At 36.4% G+C, this 16,025-nt stretch overlaps 1 protein-coding gene across 2 annotated transcripts in view; it reads right to left on the reverse strand.

Moving 5' to 3' along the window:
• The window catches only part of focad (focadhesin), a 71,499-nt gene that overhangs the window by 43,004 nt on the left and 12,470 nt on the right, over positions 1-16,025 (reverse strand). For both annotated transcript variants that reach the window (XM_066720253.1, XM_066720254.1), the window contains exons 6-11: positions 10,756-10,857; positions 9,820-10,027; positions 8,997-9,203; positions 5,831-5,918; positions 5,447-5,643; positions 4,575-4,835 (exon numbers count right to left, since the gene is read on the reverse strand). In XM_066720253.1, the coding sequence (XP_066576350.1) occupies positions 4,575-4,835; positions 5,447-5,643; positions 5,831-5,918; positions 8,997-9,203; positions 9,820-10,027; positions 10,756-10,857 (1,063 nt within the window). The remainder of the gene's footprint in view (positions 1-4,574; positions 4,836-5,446; positions 5,644-5,830; positions 5,919-8,996; positions 9,204-9,819; positions 10,028-10,755; positions 10,858-16,025) is intronic.

The raw sequence follows: 16,025 nt of genomic DNA on the forward strand, positions 1-16,025 counted from the left end.
ACCACAGCACTGATTTATTTCCCTAAATATCTTAACCTTGCCTTTGATACAGTGCATGCTGATGTGACCTTTAAACCAGGAGGGCAAGGATTAAGTCATAGCAAATTGTGAATTGTGAGCTGTGTCCAACATGCTCTCTCTGTTTCCGATGATAAGAAGGATGTGCGTCTTGAACTGGAGCATAAACTGATGACACCTCTACATACAACTTGTCAATTAGGAAGCAGAGAGGGCTGAGTCTTTGTGGCTCAGGGCTTTCCCATTTAAGATACATATGTATTGATACATATGTACCATGCCCTCCAAATGTATTCATACCCTTGATAAAATATAGAATATAAATACTAGCAAAACTGCACAGAGAAACACCAAAGGTGTTATGTATAATGGTGTGTTTTTAAAGACACAGAGTTATCACATTAATTCACATCCCTGCAATCAGTATCTTGAACATTTCCGGTTGACTTTGATGATCCAGAGAACAGGTTTCCTGTGATCTTCTATAGAGTCTGGCACTTCTCAGGAGGGATTTATGGCCACTACACCTGGCAGAATTTCTCCTGCTCTCATAGATTTCTTGGTTTTTGCTCGTGAACTATTTTTTGGGAGTCCAGACCACAAATGTTCTATTGAATGTAGGTTGGGGTATTCCGATGGCCACTCAAAAATGTTGAAGACTTGGATGAATGCTTTGGATCATTATCATTAACACCTGATCATGCAGCCAGCGTTGGATGGTACTTTTTGAGACATTGCATCTTGATGATATAAGACTCTCCCAAATCACTTTTTTCAAAGCATGTAGTGGTACCATTTTCTTGCATCCTCTTCCTGGCAAGTTAATGACTGGTCCTCTAGCCTTGAACTTCTAGATGATGGATGATATTTTTTGTGATTTTATTCATAGCCTTCACCCAAACTGTGGAGAACAATGACCCTTTTTGCCTTCAATTTTCAGAAAGCTTTCTGCCTTTGAATATGACACTGAATGCCAGTAATGGATGTGCTTCTGTGTGTAACCTCTTTTTATACCTCGTAGAAACAGCATACATCTGGAAGCTTCTAGAAGAGCTCCAGAAGCTTCCCATTAACCTCTAGACAACAGTGGACGTGTGATTATTTTTGCAGGATCATATTTTGTGAATAAATGTTATCATTGGGTTGTTGTGTTTATCTGTAAAACATTATGTTGCTCTGCACAGTGCTTTTATTCTTAAAATTGTATATGTTTTCATTTATTAGAGAGAAAAATCATTGCAATCTTGCATTTTCTTACAATTTATCGAAGGTATTTACCAGAAGGTAGATGTAATACTGCAGCTTAATCTCCTGAACAGCTTGGTACTCTTGTTCTTATGCACTATTATGTCTTATTTAAATATGCTCCCTCTTGCTCCTGTATGTTAACTTCTATGTCTAGCCCATCCTTTAGCACATAGTGACAAAACTATTACATTGGCACTTCTTAGCACATCGTACTAGGATGTATGCTTCTCGTATTTTGTTCTGATTATACATTTTTTAATGTTTGGAAGCTGCCGTAGTTAAGAGTGTCTGCTAATAAATAAATACATATATGCATATGCATAAAAAAAATAATAAAGCAGTGCCTCTAGATGTAATTTATTGTACTTTCATGGCTTACTCAATGTTATCAAATCCAGAATCAGAAAAGTCAAGATGGAGATCTAAAGATACCTGTTTAAGATGAATAATAAATGTGTTTTTTTCTCATGCAGCCTTTTACATATTAATGCAACAAGAATACAGTGTGTTTGTGGAAATCAGTTTCACACAGACAATGTTTTTGTTTCATTCTAGTACTTATGAAAGTACCTGAAACTATAAAATATGTTAATAAGTATTGCACTCTTAGATGATCAATAAGACAAACAATTGTATGAAGCAAATAGTTGCCTTCAGAGAAAGAATGTGAAATATGTTTGGGGGGAATTTGTGAGACAGGCATTAGTAAAACTTCCTTTTGTTCCTTTTTAAGTGCCATCTAGATGTAAAGAGACTAAGCTGAAGATAAAGTGTGAAAGTGAGAAACGCATTGTTATAGTAATTAAAGAGAATTAAATTAATTCATACCTGAACAGTATAACCCTATATATGCAAATTAAAGTATTGCTTGTTGGTCTTTTTTCTGTTTATTGGTGGCCCACAAGCCCCAAAGAGCTAATAACCAGACTAAATTGCAGCAGAGAGACTTGTATTGTTTAATAAGAAGGAAATGCAATAAATTCTAGTGATCGAGTAATTTGTCTTTTGTAGTTCCAGAATTTGGTAAACGTAAGTAAATGTTGTTTCTATGTAGAATAATACATCATTGCAGCACTTAATTTATATATATATATTAAAAAAAATTATAATAATAATAAAAAAGTCACTATAACCCATAAACAGGTCAAATAATTTATTAAGGAATGTATAAATGCTCAAGTCTGCAGCACATTTCAGGGCAACATAAGCTCTGATAACAGATTATTTACATAAAGTGCTTATCGCTCTCATTTCATGCACCTTGCATGTTGCTTAGCAACCACAACATCTGCATCTCTAATCATCCATAAGGGAGAGAGCCTAGTCTACTGTCTCATCAGCCTTTGCTCTCTAAGTTTCTTTTTCCAGCAGACCTCTGTGTGGAAAATTGCCTTTTAATGTACTAAAAAAGTAGGACACTCATAGGAGGCAATACAATATAATTTAGGCTATTTCACTTCCCAGTATTATTTAGCAAAGCAGCCTAATTGTCCTGTGCTGTTCTAATTGTTCTAACATAACAGAGGAGATATGGTTTTGAGCTAAAACAGCATGCATCATGTTGGTTAGGATTTTGTCCACTCCACTGTGCGGTTAATTGTTAAAGCATTGGAAAACAAACCAAAAAATCACTATTTAATATATCCGAATGTAAGGCAGTGGAACTAAATAATTAAAGCTAAAAACATGCTTCATTAAATTGTGTCTCAAATGTTAGTTTTATTCAGATTATCTGAACAAATCTAGGGAAAACATGTAGTTATCAATTTAATTTCTCTAACCTTGACTAGAATAAGGAACAATGGACATTTAACAACTGTTCTACTGTCTTTGTTTTGATCTTGGTTAAAAATAATGTTCTGAAAAAAGAATACAAACAATGCTGTGGCAGAACCAGTGAATATGAGCCAGTTTCCTATTACTCTGCTTGTATTGACAGAAACATGAATCTATTGGCAAATCTACACCAAGTACTCTAAGCACATTGCTTTTTCATAGGTAAATAGATACATTTAACAGTTCTGTTCATAAAATTAGTGGTTATATACCAATACACTTTGAAACATTCAATTATCTAAAAACCGCCACACCTCAAAAAAGTTAGAGGGGGGGAAATAGTCATCAATAGTAATCTTCTGTTCTCAAGTGACATTTTCTTGTAAGTATTTGCTATGTTGAGACTGCCAATTAAAAAATACCAGTAAACATAATTTTCCTGTACAGCTCCCATTTTTCACTCCCAAGAACCACTTTGTCTGCAAATAGGGAAATCCCATACACATTACCCCTTGCAAAAAATACAACAAAAAAACTACTTTAGTAGTTAACAAAAAAAGTACTTGAGTAGCTGACCCTTTGTCTCGGTGACAAATTTCTATCTTTCCGGTCAGGTGTTCATCAGTAAATTTGTTCCCTCAACTGATACATAAATTATCTCTGTGAGCTCAGTGACCAGATCACTACAGGTATGGATGAATATGGTTAGGTAGTATTCTGATTCTCAACGGCCTTTTCTGTGGTACTCAAAGTAAATAGCAAGGGATTCTAGCATCTTGGCACTATACTTTGGGGGGGGGGGTTTAAAAAACAACATTTTCACATCAGTGATTGCTTCACATCATTAGAAAGCTGAGAGTCTCAGCTTTCATGGGATACCAAACATTTGGCAAACAACACAACAGTGAAGAGTATATATGGGATCAAAGAGAAGCACATGGATTTGGTGCCCTTTAAGGGTACCAGAGGGGTTTGTGAGCTTAAGGAGTTAAATTTTGATAAAATGATTCCATGTTTTTTTTTTTTTATCTCCAGTTGTTTATTTGTTCTATGCTTTAATTTCAGAGTGCACTGAGACATTAAACTGCATAAATGTCAATAAAAAAATTAAAAATGTAGGTTTTCTAAAACTTTTGTCTGGCAGTGTATGATGTGGTTTAAATCTTGGAAGCTGATATTTTGCTATTTTATACCGTCCCAGCTGGGAAACTCAAATTATTCAGCAACTTACAACTACAATGCATCAAGTATGTATCCTCAGAATTGTGCTCTGCCCACACATCAGCCTCTTTTCACACTTGCACAGAACAAACAGCAGAGCAATAGCATAGTAAGGACAGTTGAGTTCTCACTGAAACACTCCCTGGCACCTGGTAAGCTACTCAGAAACAACCTATTTAAAATATACTAAGATATACTAGCATTGCATTTTATAAAGGTTTTGAAAAATTCTCCAAACCGACAAGATCGCCAAAGAGTGACAGAAGTGTATTAGGTAGATATTTAAAAAATAAAACAAACACAACACCTACTTTTGAGGGATCAGCTTTTGCCAGTTCAATCACAGTTTTCAACACCAGTTCCAAACATTTTCCATCACTTTTGACAATGAGGAAGGCCAGAAGGAGAGGAAAATGTCCAGGGACGCAGTCGTTCAAAGGCAGAGCAGACTGCACAGAACACAACCAGTTGCAGGCAGCAGCTTGGTCTTCATTGAGCCTGTGCAGTAAGTTTGTAGTTATCAGCACCACGCTGTACCAGTCACTTATTGGGAATGAAAGCTTGATGGCATCCTAACAAAAACAAGAAGGGATAGCAAAATATTTTGTTCAAAAAAACCTCCACTAAATCCATTTCCTTACAACTACTCATTTACACTCACAGCTTCAATGATGCAGGTATAGATTTCAGTGCAGCAGTAGTTTAAGTCTAAGCTTTAATAATTTTGGTATAATATACTTGTGTTTTCGTCATTCTGTTTTAAATTAAATGCATGTACATAGAACATTAACTGTATATTGAGAATCTAACAGATATATGTAAAATAGCAGTAGCTTTGTACACCAGACATTCCCCTATTGCAGTGCAGATTTCAACATTTCACAAATAACATGCTCCATTGCTGAAGGAATCATGTCAGCCTTTAAAAATGGAAGTGCTAGAGGCAATCCATGCTTTCTTGCAGTAATTTGGAGATTCTCGTATGTAGGCCCTAAGGTGTTTAAATGTTAATTCCTTTTTACCATATCTAATCCACAATCCAACTCAGAGGTCAAACTTGTGTTTTTTCCCCCCTTTCTTAAGCAATCTGTTCCCCGTGCTCTCAGTGTTTGCACATGGAAATGAAGAGTTATGAGTTCATTTGTTCAGTGTGCCTCTACATGGCATTTGGAAATCTCAGTACCTTTTTCCCTCTGTAGGCGTCCCCTTGGACAATTTGCAGCAGGGTTGATGCCAGATGTCGATTGCTGGCCTTAATTTGACTGTCCGATAATGCCTCCATTAGAGCTGTGCAAGACAAAACCTGCAGTAATGGCAACACCAGAACTGGGGCAGACACTGGTAATGTTGGCATCTCGGAAGGAGTGAGGATCTTCAAAGCTGTGGAAAAAGGATAATCTTTTTTTTTATTTACTCAGTTAACACATTTCACAGGTTTAAATGGTGGGGGAAAATATGCAGAATGTCTATCCTTTCCCATTTGCAATACCATTATAAAAATTGTGCATGGTTATCAGGTTTTTCATATTTAAATTATACACCCTAAATTGTAGAGTCTTTAGCTTACCAAGATTAAGAATGGCTGCCTGTTGTGTTGCTGGGGCCCTCAGTAAGAGCAAGGCAAGACCAACTATCATCTGTTCGGAAGGAAAGTCCTGAAACAAATAAAAAAAATACTTATGACAAAAAACTTATGGTTTCCCTGTTAAGGTGTTTCTATCAACAGACAACAAGTCAAACTTCTAGATCACAAACGTATTGCATTTTTAATTTGAAGGTTTAATAATTAATTTCAGGGCAGGTTTGAGGTTTTCATAGTTGAAACTGTATCATTGCTTCCTAATAATAACATTTATTAACATTGTATTGGTCATGTAACTTTTGTTTTCATTTTCTTACACCACTTAAAGTATTGTAGTTCCCAAGACAGGAGCATGTACACATTTTTATAAATAAATTGATCAATCCACACTGAAAAAAAGCAATATGGGATTAGTAAATATGGAATGGAACCAGTAAGTTATGCCATCTTTTCCACTCATCAAGAATGAATAGCGAAAATGTTTCCTGCTGAGTGCAGTGGTGACATCAATCAACTGTAATTCTCATACTTTAAAAGTATGTGAGCTTGGTTTTTAAACAGTTAAAAGAATGAAGAAGGCAGTTTTACTGTGAATATAATCTCATTCATGAATACCAGAGAACTTTTTATTTGTCCCTGGTTCCACTTTGAAATACAAAAAATAATGCGTATATATGCTTTCTTCAATGTATTTTCGTTATGAACCCACATAAACATTTTTTCAAAAGTAGGAAAGCCATTCTTTCCCTATCATAAGTGACAAGAAAAGAATGAACTGGTGATAAAATAATGTTGTGTATGCTGATTAATGTTTTTGGCAAAAGCAGAAGAGACGAATACAAATTGTATTTCCTATTCCAATGATTAAATTTAGCTTTATGCGTTAAAAAATCCTTGCAGATGATTCAATATCCAACACGAATTAACCCATGATTAACAGTGACTACAAAAACCTGTAAATTGCTGTGTGACTGAAGCACCACCTGTGTCTATAAAGCTGTCAGTGGTTTAAGCAAAGGCACTATCTTCCAAATTATGGTTTCCTCCACAAATACATTTAGGTGGAACATAAGCTTTCATTTTTGCATTTCATTTTTATACTAGACATAATAATTACTACATTTCAACTTCTTGTTTAAATTTCTGAGGTAAATACCAAGGAGGCTGGACATCCATTTTGGGTCTGTGAAGGGTTTGTCCAATAGCCAAAATTCACTGATTTAAACCCACTGCCAACTGTAAACGGGAGGTACCAGGGGACAGTGTACAATGGGTAGAATGGGGCTGGAGTTTGGTTGGGATGAAGTCATCAGCCACAATTTAAATTAACAAAGGAGAATGCCTATATAACTTATATGTTCATTTGATTATTAATTTATAGAGTGAAAAACAGTCCCACTTCAATAAACAAAAGTGAAATACCCGGTGATATGTTGGGAGAAAGCAGGGACGTAAGACAAGTATTTTTCTTGTTTCAATATTGTCTGATGTCTGCAGAGTGTACTGTACTGTTATCAGTGAGAGATGTGTCAATCCTCAGTCTGACACTGTTTGAACCATGGGCTTGGCAGTGCAGAAAATGTCATCCTCATTTCCTCTGTGCTGTTGTGTGGTTTGTTGAGGTGAACTGGTCTAGAAATTAGCAATTACTAACTCGTGTACATGAAAAGGAGGGAAATCATTTACAAATAAATGCTTTTTTAAGTGCCTCTGAATGTTTGTTTTCCAAAATCTTTCATTTAACTAGTGTTATGACAGCAGGTTTTAACAGATTATTGTTATGTTATTTTTTATAGAGTTTTTTCATTTGGGGGTGCACAAGCACTTTCAATTAACGAGGGATAAGCACATCTCTGTTTGGTGAGAAATCACTTGACAGTGGAAATATTTTAAAATGCAAAAGATTTTTCTTTTTCTTTGTGTGTGTGTATATGTGTTCAGAATTTATATAAATGCACTTCAGTCCTTGAAACAAGAGAAACACTCATTCTAGGCCAAGGGAACACGTTTGTGTAAAGGTCCAAAAGACAAAAGCACACCAATTGAAAAGTTAATTATATTTTCCTCTCAGGTTGTTCTGACTGAATCAAAATATTTTTTCAAAACACCAGTTAAAGGAGAGAATTGGAAATTATAAAATCCATAGGGAAATTTAAATAAACAATTTGTTCACACTACTTATAATTGTCAGTATACATTTTGTAAAGTCTTTCATTTTTTTCCCTAACATTCATTTATTTTCTGTTTATTACCTTACATTCTCCTCCATAGTTTTCTCACATAAAAAACTGCAATAATAATTTAAACAAAATCTAATTGCATCCTTCTTTTTCACCCCCCAAAAATCAGTTCACTTTCTGGACTACATATGTCATCATTAATTTCATGTAAATTCATAAAGCATAAACAAACAACATTTTCCAAATTGCACACGACAAGGACCAAAACATATAATTAAACAAACAAACAAATCAGAATTAAATTACAAGAAAGAAAAATAAAGGAAACACAAGGAAGAAGCAAAACATTGCGGCAGCAAATCTGATGGATGATGAGTGCAAGGAAGCAAATTGCAGGTCAAAGATTTTGTGGGAGAGTGTGTGGTGAGTGGGGGTGAGTTTGGTCTCAGGACTTTGAACTTTCAGATGGTCTGGCTTGTTTAACACTGACAGATCCTCGTTCCACCTACTGAGTTTCATCTGCACATGTGGCCAGGCTACTGGGTCTGGAAGGATGGTATTTCTCTCCCCAGGCTTACACAGCACCTGCTCAGAGTTTGTGGTTTCACGGCGGAGGAGAGAGGCACAAGTAAATTTTCTCTCCCCTAGCCTGCAGCAGCATAGTAACCAATGCATCTCTCTCTGTCTCTGTCTCTGTCTCTCTCTCCTTGATATGACCACCAGTGATAGTTAAATAAAAGAAACGAAATGTATTTTCTAAAACTGTACGTTAGCTTGATCTGGCTGATAACATACAAAGGTCTGGCCCTTGCAGACAGAGGCTTACAAATTATCCACCCATGTCAGTACAGTCAAGGTTCAGTGACACAGCACGTCTTCCCAATTTCTGCAAAGCGAATGTCTGGCCCGTCCTGCAACCAAAAGCCTCTCTAGGATCTCACACAGTGCCTGGCACTCGTTCCGCTGCTCACCTCCGAACAGACTTGAAAATGTCTCTCGATGAGGTCAATCAAAGCAGAGCAGTCTCCACTGATCCTCAAGCTGAGCTCACAGGCGCACAGCAGCTGGAGGGACAGCTGGCACAACTCAGTTCTCCAAAAGTTGGCGTGTGGTATCAAACTGGAAGAGAGCTCTTTCACAAACAGACCCAACTCTAACACTTGAGTCACACTGGCAATCTGGAAAAAGAACACACATTGGTTTAGGTGACCGGGTAAATAGAATCAAGCAATTTAAAAAGGATCCTTGTTTCAGAACATTCAGAAGGGTAATTTGACCTATTTTTCAATGTCCCAGTAATTCCCTATGACTTGTATAATGAGATAAAAACACTTTTGTTTTTCAGTTACATTACAAATGTAATGAGAATATTGCATGCATATATGAATGTTGTCTTATTTTGTGAGTTTACACTTTTGAGTAAATATATAATGGCTTAAAATGTAACTCTAACTTAAAAAAAATGCTTATGAGAAACTCCCAAAGTTCCAGAAAAATATAAATGTCAAGTGTAAAAGGTGCCCTATGCTCTCACCCATTCCTTGATATCTTCTGGTGACTTCAAAAGACTCCTAAGTAACAGATCCACTTAGGCCCACACCTTTTAAATGTTCTTGTCCCATCTATGTACCATGTAAAAATTACTTGCATCTTTAAATCAAAACTGAAAACTGAACAATTCTCAGACTCTGGCAGGCACAAGAGCACTTCGTTTCCAGTCGCAGTGAAACAGGATGCATAGCAGCAAAGAGTCCTATTTTGTGCTATGAACTGAAAGCTGAATGAAAAGCCCACCTGCAGGTGTGGAACGAGGTCAAAGAGCACTTGGAGGACACTGTGCGTCACTGCAGAGGGCTCCTTCTCTTCCTCCTTCGTCTGACAGCGCGGTAACAGGACCCTGAGCAGGTTCTGTCTCAGCTCGGCATGCTCAGGTAAGTGCATGGGCTCACAGTACAAATACCTGAGGAATGGTGCTAGCATGGTCACATAGGCTGGCTCCATTCTGCAGCGAGAAGGAAGTCATTTAAAAACCCCTCTCAGGTGTGAGTAGCATGATTATGATATCGCCCACATTCAAATATTATTACATAAGTAGTATATACTGAGAACTAAGGTCAAGTTGGCCAAATCAAATAAGGTAATGTACCTTTCACTGAGGTATTTGGAACAAATTAATACTGAGATAATTAATCTTTTAAAATGTGCCTTGTAATTTGATGTTTGCAAAAAAATAAATCTTGTGATCTAATGACATTTTTTTCCATCGTACAAGGAATAGCTCTTGTGTTATTTCACATGCAATTACATGTTATGTACTTCAGCTACTTCTACAACCACAATAACAAAGCTGTTGTAATTACCATTCAATATAATCAACTAGACAAGCTGAGGTGCACAAATGTTTGAATAATGAACCTCTTAAATCATAAACCTGACAGATAAAGGCATAGTTGAACTAGATTATAATAATAATTTAGTATAATTACAAAAAGACGTGTGCCAGAGTTAATTTACACAATTTATACATCACATGAATAATAAATCACAGTCAGAATTGTAACTGACCACAGTTCTGTAATAAAAATCTAAAGAGAAAAACAAAGTATTGCAGGATTTCAATGATACTGTGTGACAAGTTAAATGACAAGGCCTCAGCAGCTTTATATCTGAGTGACTCTGCTCTTCTCCTATTGTCACCCTTTAAAAACCATAGTAACATAAAGCACTCACTTATCTACACACTGCTGAATAAAGTCACCAATCTCCCTCAGAAGCACAGGCCAACAGTCTGGTCGGTTTTCAAGCACAGTTATGTATGGATGTGGAGGGTTTCTGAAATATCAGAATCAGAACAAAGGCCAAAATAATAGTTGCATACATCAAGACAGGTTTACTTATAATAAATAAACATGCAGAGTAACTTGCTCCTGATCTCTGAACCATGTCACATAATCCCCCCCACCTTGTATAAAGCCACCTGAAGTAGCAACAGCGTTGGCGCCAAGTAGCTTTATCCAGCTTTTGAACTGGACTTGTGCCCAGGGGGAAACAAAAGGGTTTGTCGTTCTCTTCACAATGTGGTTTCTGAAAATGATGTCCTATTAAAAATCTGAACTGGCAGCTGGAGAAATCCTGATTTCTCAAAGCAAATAAACTGCAGCTTCTGCACAATTCAATGGTCAAGATTTTCAACAAATACATGATTAGTTTATTGTCCTGTCATCTCCTTGTACACATATATTGTTGTGTATAGATAGGTAGAACTCAAGGAAGCAGAACACAAGCAGCATAGGTGCAAAAGTTTTTAGAAGTAGCAAACTAATTATTTTGGCACGATTACTATTATATTTTCATTTACATTTGTACTATGACAATTACTTTCTGCAAAACTTTAAAGTTACAAAGTCTTTGAAATTATTTTTTCAATACAGTCAGACTATTATTTTTTTTAAGCACAAGGAGGTATTTTTCTATAGTATCTTTCAAAACAAATATACTCTTAATGGGATTCAGTTGGTTAAATAAAAGGCAAATACAAAACAATTATACTGATCATAAATAAAGCTGGAGGTGAAAGCAGATTCATATTTAAGAATATTAATCTGGAGTCTCTGGCTATAATATGATACAGGCCTATATCCTTTTTTCAGGTAAAAAAAAAAAAAAAACATAATATATTTTTAGACAGTCAAGTTCACAAGTTTACAGCTGTGTTTGACGAAAAATTAAATATTCCAACATTTCTAAAATCATACTTCAGAAGACAGCTGCATCCCAACTGAAACTAGAAAGTAACAGGTGTGTTTTTTTATTTAAATGAATGCTTTTAACATAGTATCAGAAACTCTTTGGGTTTATGGTAAACATTATGTTAAAGTCAGCAACAATTTAAACACAGACCTAATAGGAAACGTATAGACATTAAGCTTGTTACACATCTCCATGTTATTCCCTTTACTACAACACAAAAGGCATTCTCAGCATGGTTTGCACTTGAAAATATGTAGAGCATGGTAGCATCTCATTACGGACTGGCTCCGTGAACCATCAATATTCGATGTGTTCACAGTAGGGAGTTCTATAATCTGACGATTCCCATTCGCAAGGTAAAAGACGCTAGTAGCAATATATTTTCAAAAGCTTGTGCAGCGATTCCCTTGTTGCTCAGTATTCGGACTGCATCTCGGGTGAAGGCAAACTGCGTGGAATGGTTTTCACCAAGAGAGAAACGGAGACAAGGGTCTGGTCAGCAAATAAAACTGTCTGTGTGTTCTTCTAGGATGCATTGCCCCTCTGCTCACCTCTGACAGAGGTACAATCCCAGAGCAAACACAAATGATGGCCAGGCACACCCCTGTTTGGTGCCTCCATTTATTTAAATTCAGCATGACATTTATCCTCTGCTTTATAAACATGCAGTGAAGGCTTTGTTCAGTTTAAAATGCAGATTGATAGGAGGAAGTGGAACAAATGGTTCTATTCTATTCCTTCCAATACATTCTGTGGCATTTACATAACACACTGAGTGAATCCTACCTGCGATTTGTTACCAATTAATTCTAGTTGGTTTCCTCGATTCAAACACTTCATAATCCCAGTGTTAGGATGATGTTAAATTAATCCAAGAAAATATTATAATTATTTGTATTATATAGGTCAGGATGTGGGAGATTTCTGTAATATAGAATATAGTATGAGTTATAGACCACAATAAGTCTAATATACTAAGCTTTATGACAGAAAGCTTTGGGAAAGGGAGATTCAGGACAACAGGATGCACACACTAACATGAATGCATACTAAATACTGCTTTAAATAGTTTGTTTGTTTAAAAAATGTATATACAAATAATTGTGAAGAACTGTTTAATTAATGTGAGTTTTTATCTTGAAAACCATATGCCTGGATACTTAATTCTCCAACCCAGTAATACTAATAATGACACACATTGTAGAAAAGTAGGATAAACTGGGCAGTGAGGAGACGTTTGATGTTCCAAGTTGGCTGTTTAAACTGTATTTATTTAGATCAAGCAACACAGCACTAAAATTGCAGAGTGCATAATATCACTGGAACGCTTTAAAGATTTAGCGCATTGTCTAATTTATTGTCAACAAATTAATGAAGTGTGTTCGATGCGATCTAATGAAAATGTACTTCACCAGGGAATAGTGCATAGGAGAAGCACTGCCTGGCCAATGAACCATCAGTATTGCATCTCAGCTGGTGGCGTCAAGGCCACATGTTATGATCATTGGGGAATCCCACTATGATCAAAAATGCTTTACTAATAATAGTAGGATGCATTAGGGGTTCTGACCCAGCCAAGACTGCGTACCTATGAAGACTTAAAGTTGCCTGGTTACATTAAAAGGAAAACATGTAAGCGCTACAACCTATTCACAGAGGACCGATATTACGAGCAGAAACCAGAGATGGAACAAGAACATACGACAGTAACCCTGCTCTGAGAGGGAGTGACGCTCTGGGATATGCCTGTTCATACCAACTGGGAAACTAAAGCAAATTGGCAAGACATGATTATGAAGAAGAAAAAGGGAGAAATCATGTATCCAATATAGCAGACATGAATAAATAAGAACATGCAGAAAAATGTGAGGTTAGTAATAGAAGTAGCAGCAGTATATCTTTGTGAATACACCGAGTGAGGATTACATGCTTTTGTCATATTAAATCATATATTCAATACAATGGGCTACACCCATGCTATAATAATTCCAATGCAGTCTAAGCATGCAGAACAATTAACACAAATGTGATTCTGAATGCATGGACTGATTTTACATTTTTAGTATTACAACTTTTATTAAATTCTTTCATGAGTGGATCATGTTTGCCGTGGCTTTTCAAAATGATAATGGAAGAAAAGCATGGGGAAGACAACAGGACAATACAAAATGTAAAAAAATGCATGCAAACAAACTGCAACTACTAGTCAAGTTCACAGGCATTCCCTGAGCAGCTTAAAGAAGTCACTGCACAGAGACCACCATTAATCTTTAGCTCATCTCCGTGAACCCCAGTCGGAAGTCCAGACTATAAAGGGCTAATGGTCTCATTCACCTAAAGCCTGTCAGTCAGGGAGACAAAGCGACCTCCTGCAATCTCAATAACCATCTCTCCCCTTGAGTTTCCCACAGCAAGCGTGGCACAGTAAAGTGCTTGGAGCCAGCCCCCTCTTCACTGCTTGCTATCAATCAGGTCCAGTTAGCAGACAAGCACCCTGTTTGTTGCTTTACAAAACAAAGCAAACCAAGACAGAAACCTGACAAGCTGACCTAGCTCCTACCAGTTCAAATACAAGTTCAGGGCATGCTGCCACTCAAATGAGGTGCAGGCCTGGGATGAAACTGATTCCAGCATCAGAACATCTTACAGTTAAGCTTTAAATCGATTAATATTCTTGAAAGTTTAACACAGGTGCTCTATAGACCCTGCAGTTGATCCTGTGTATGTTTTTCTCAGTATCATTTATTTACACCACATTTGCACTACTTAAAGGAGATCATTTCATATGTGGTTTCCTATTTCTTACATAAGACGTTTAATATGTAATTTTTGCCACCCCTTTTAAGTAATTTGGTATCTGTAATGTTAAATAACCTTTAGACAAACTGTTTCAAATGACTTAAAGTATACTTTCAGAAAGTGTGTAGCAGGAAGTACAGCAGCTACACACCAGACTTTAAATTGGTACATTTTATTTAGGTACAACATTACATAGCTCTATATGCCATTTGAGTTGATGTGTTGAGTGTTTTTAAGCTATCTACTGAATAGTTAGCCTACTTCATGTAGGAAAAAACTGAAAGAGAAATTAGATAATCAACCTCAACATATATCACAATATGTTGAAAATGTTATGACTGAAATTAATTGTAACTGCAGTTCATATTACTCCCCACTCCTCCAAGAGGAAGACACTTAAATGGACAATTACACAATTTCAATCAGTTTCCAATTAGAAGAGGATTAATTCAGCCTTACTGAACTCAAAAAGGCCCGTTACCCCCCAGATTATCCTCACTATGTAAAAAGGGAACTATCACAGGTCCTAAAATGATGGTTTTATGCATTTTTACATGTTGCGATAAGGGTATAAGACATGAGGCGTTTTTCCAGTTCCATTCTACCAATAAAATAACTTAATTAAAAATTATAAACTCAACAAAAGCCCACAAATGTGTTTATCTATTTCAGTGGGATATGAGGATGTGTATTTCAAGATGTGTCATGGCATACCTTCCAGAATAGCAAAAACATGGCAGAAAAACTACAAAAGCACCGTATTTGCCTTCCCTGTGGCAACTCAAGTCATTATTAACATCAAGTCAACCAAGTGTTAGCATTTCACAGTCTTACTCCTTGATAGTAATTATAGATTCTGTAGGCAGCATAAAGTGTTGCCATGTCTATGGCTGTGGTAAAAAATGTGAATATGGTTATTCTTTTCTCCTTTCCAACAACAGAGAAGATTAATGCTTAGTCAAGATCATTTGTGCGAGTACAACATAATATTCAGTTATGGGCCACACCTGGCAAATTAATTGGATGTGGGTAAGTGCAAGGTAATACATACCAATCATATGAAAGCCCATTATGGGAGATATAAAATTAGAAGAAGCAACACATCAGAAAGAATTTACATGGGCTTATGACTCTCTTCATCTAAACAGTGTGGCGAAGCAATCCAAAAATAAAAAACCAAAACAAATACCGGAATGTTGTAAAATGTGTAGAATTTAAAAAGGGAAGTAACAATAAAACTGTACAATGCACCAGTTAAAAGTCATCTGAAGCATTGTATTTAGTTCGGGTCACTGCTTTGCAAGAAAGGTATTCCTGCTCTAGACGCAATTCAAAGGAGAGCAAGGGGATTAATTCCATGTCTGAAGGGGATGTCATACATGGGCAGGCTGAGGGAACCGAATCTTTTCAGAGAAACAAGAGAACAGAGAAAATTAGGTAAAGACTTGATT

This window comes from Amia ocellicauda, chromosome 13 (assembly GCF_036373705.1).
Source record: "Amia ocellicauda isolate fAmiCal2 chromosome 13, fAmiCal2.hap1, whole genome shotgun sequence".
NCBI classification, from domain to species: Eukaryota; Metazoa; Chordata; class Actinopteri; order Amiiformes; family Amiidae; genus Amia; species Amia ocellicauda.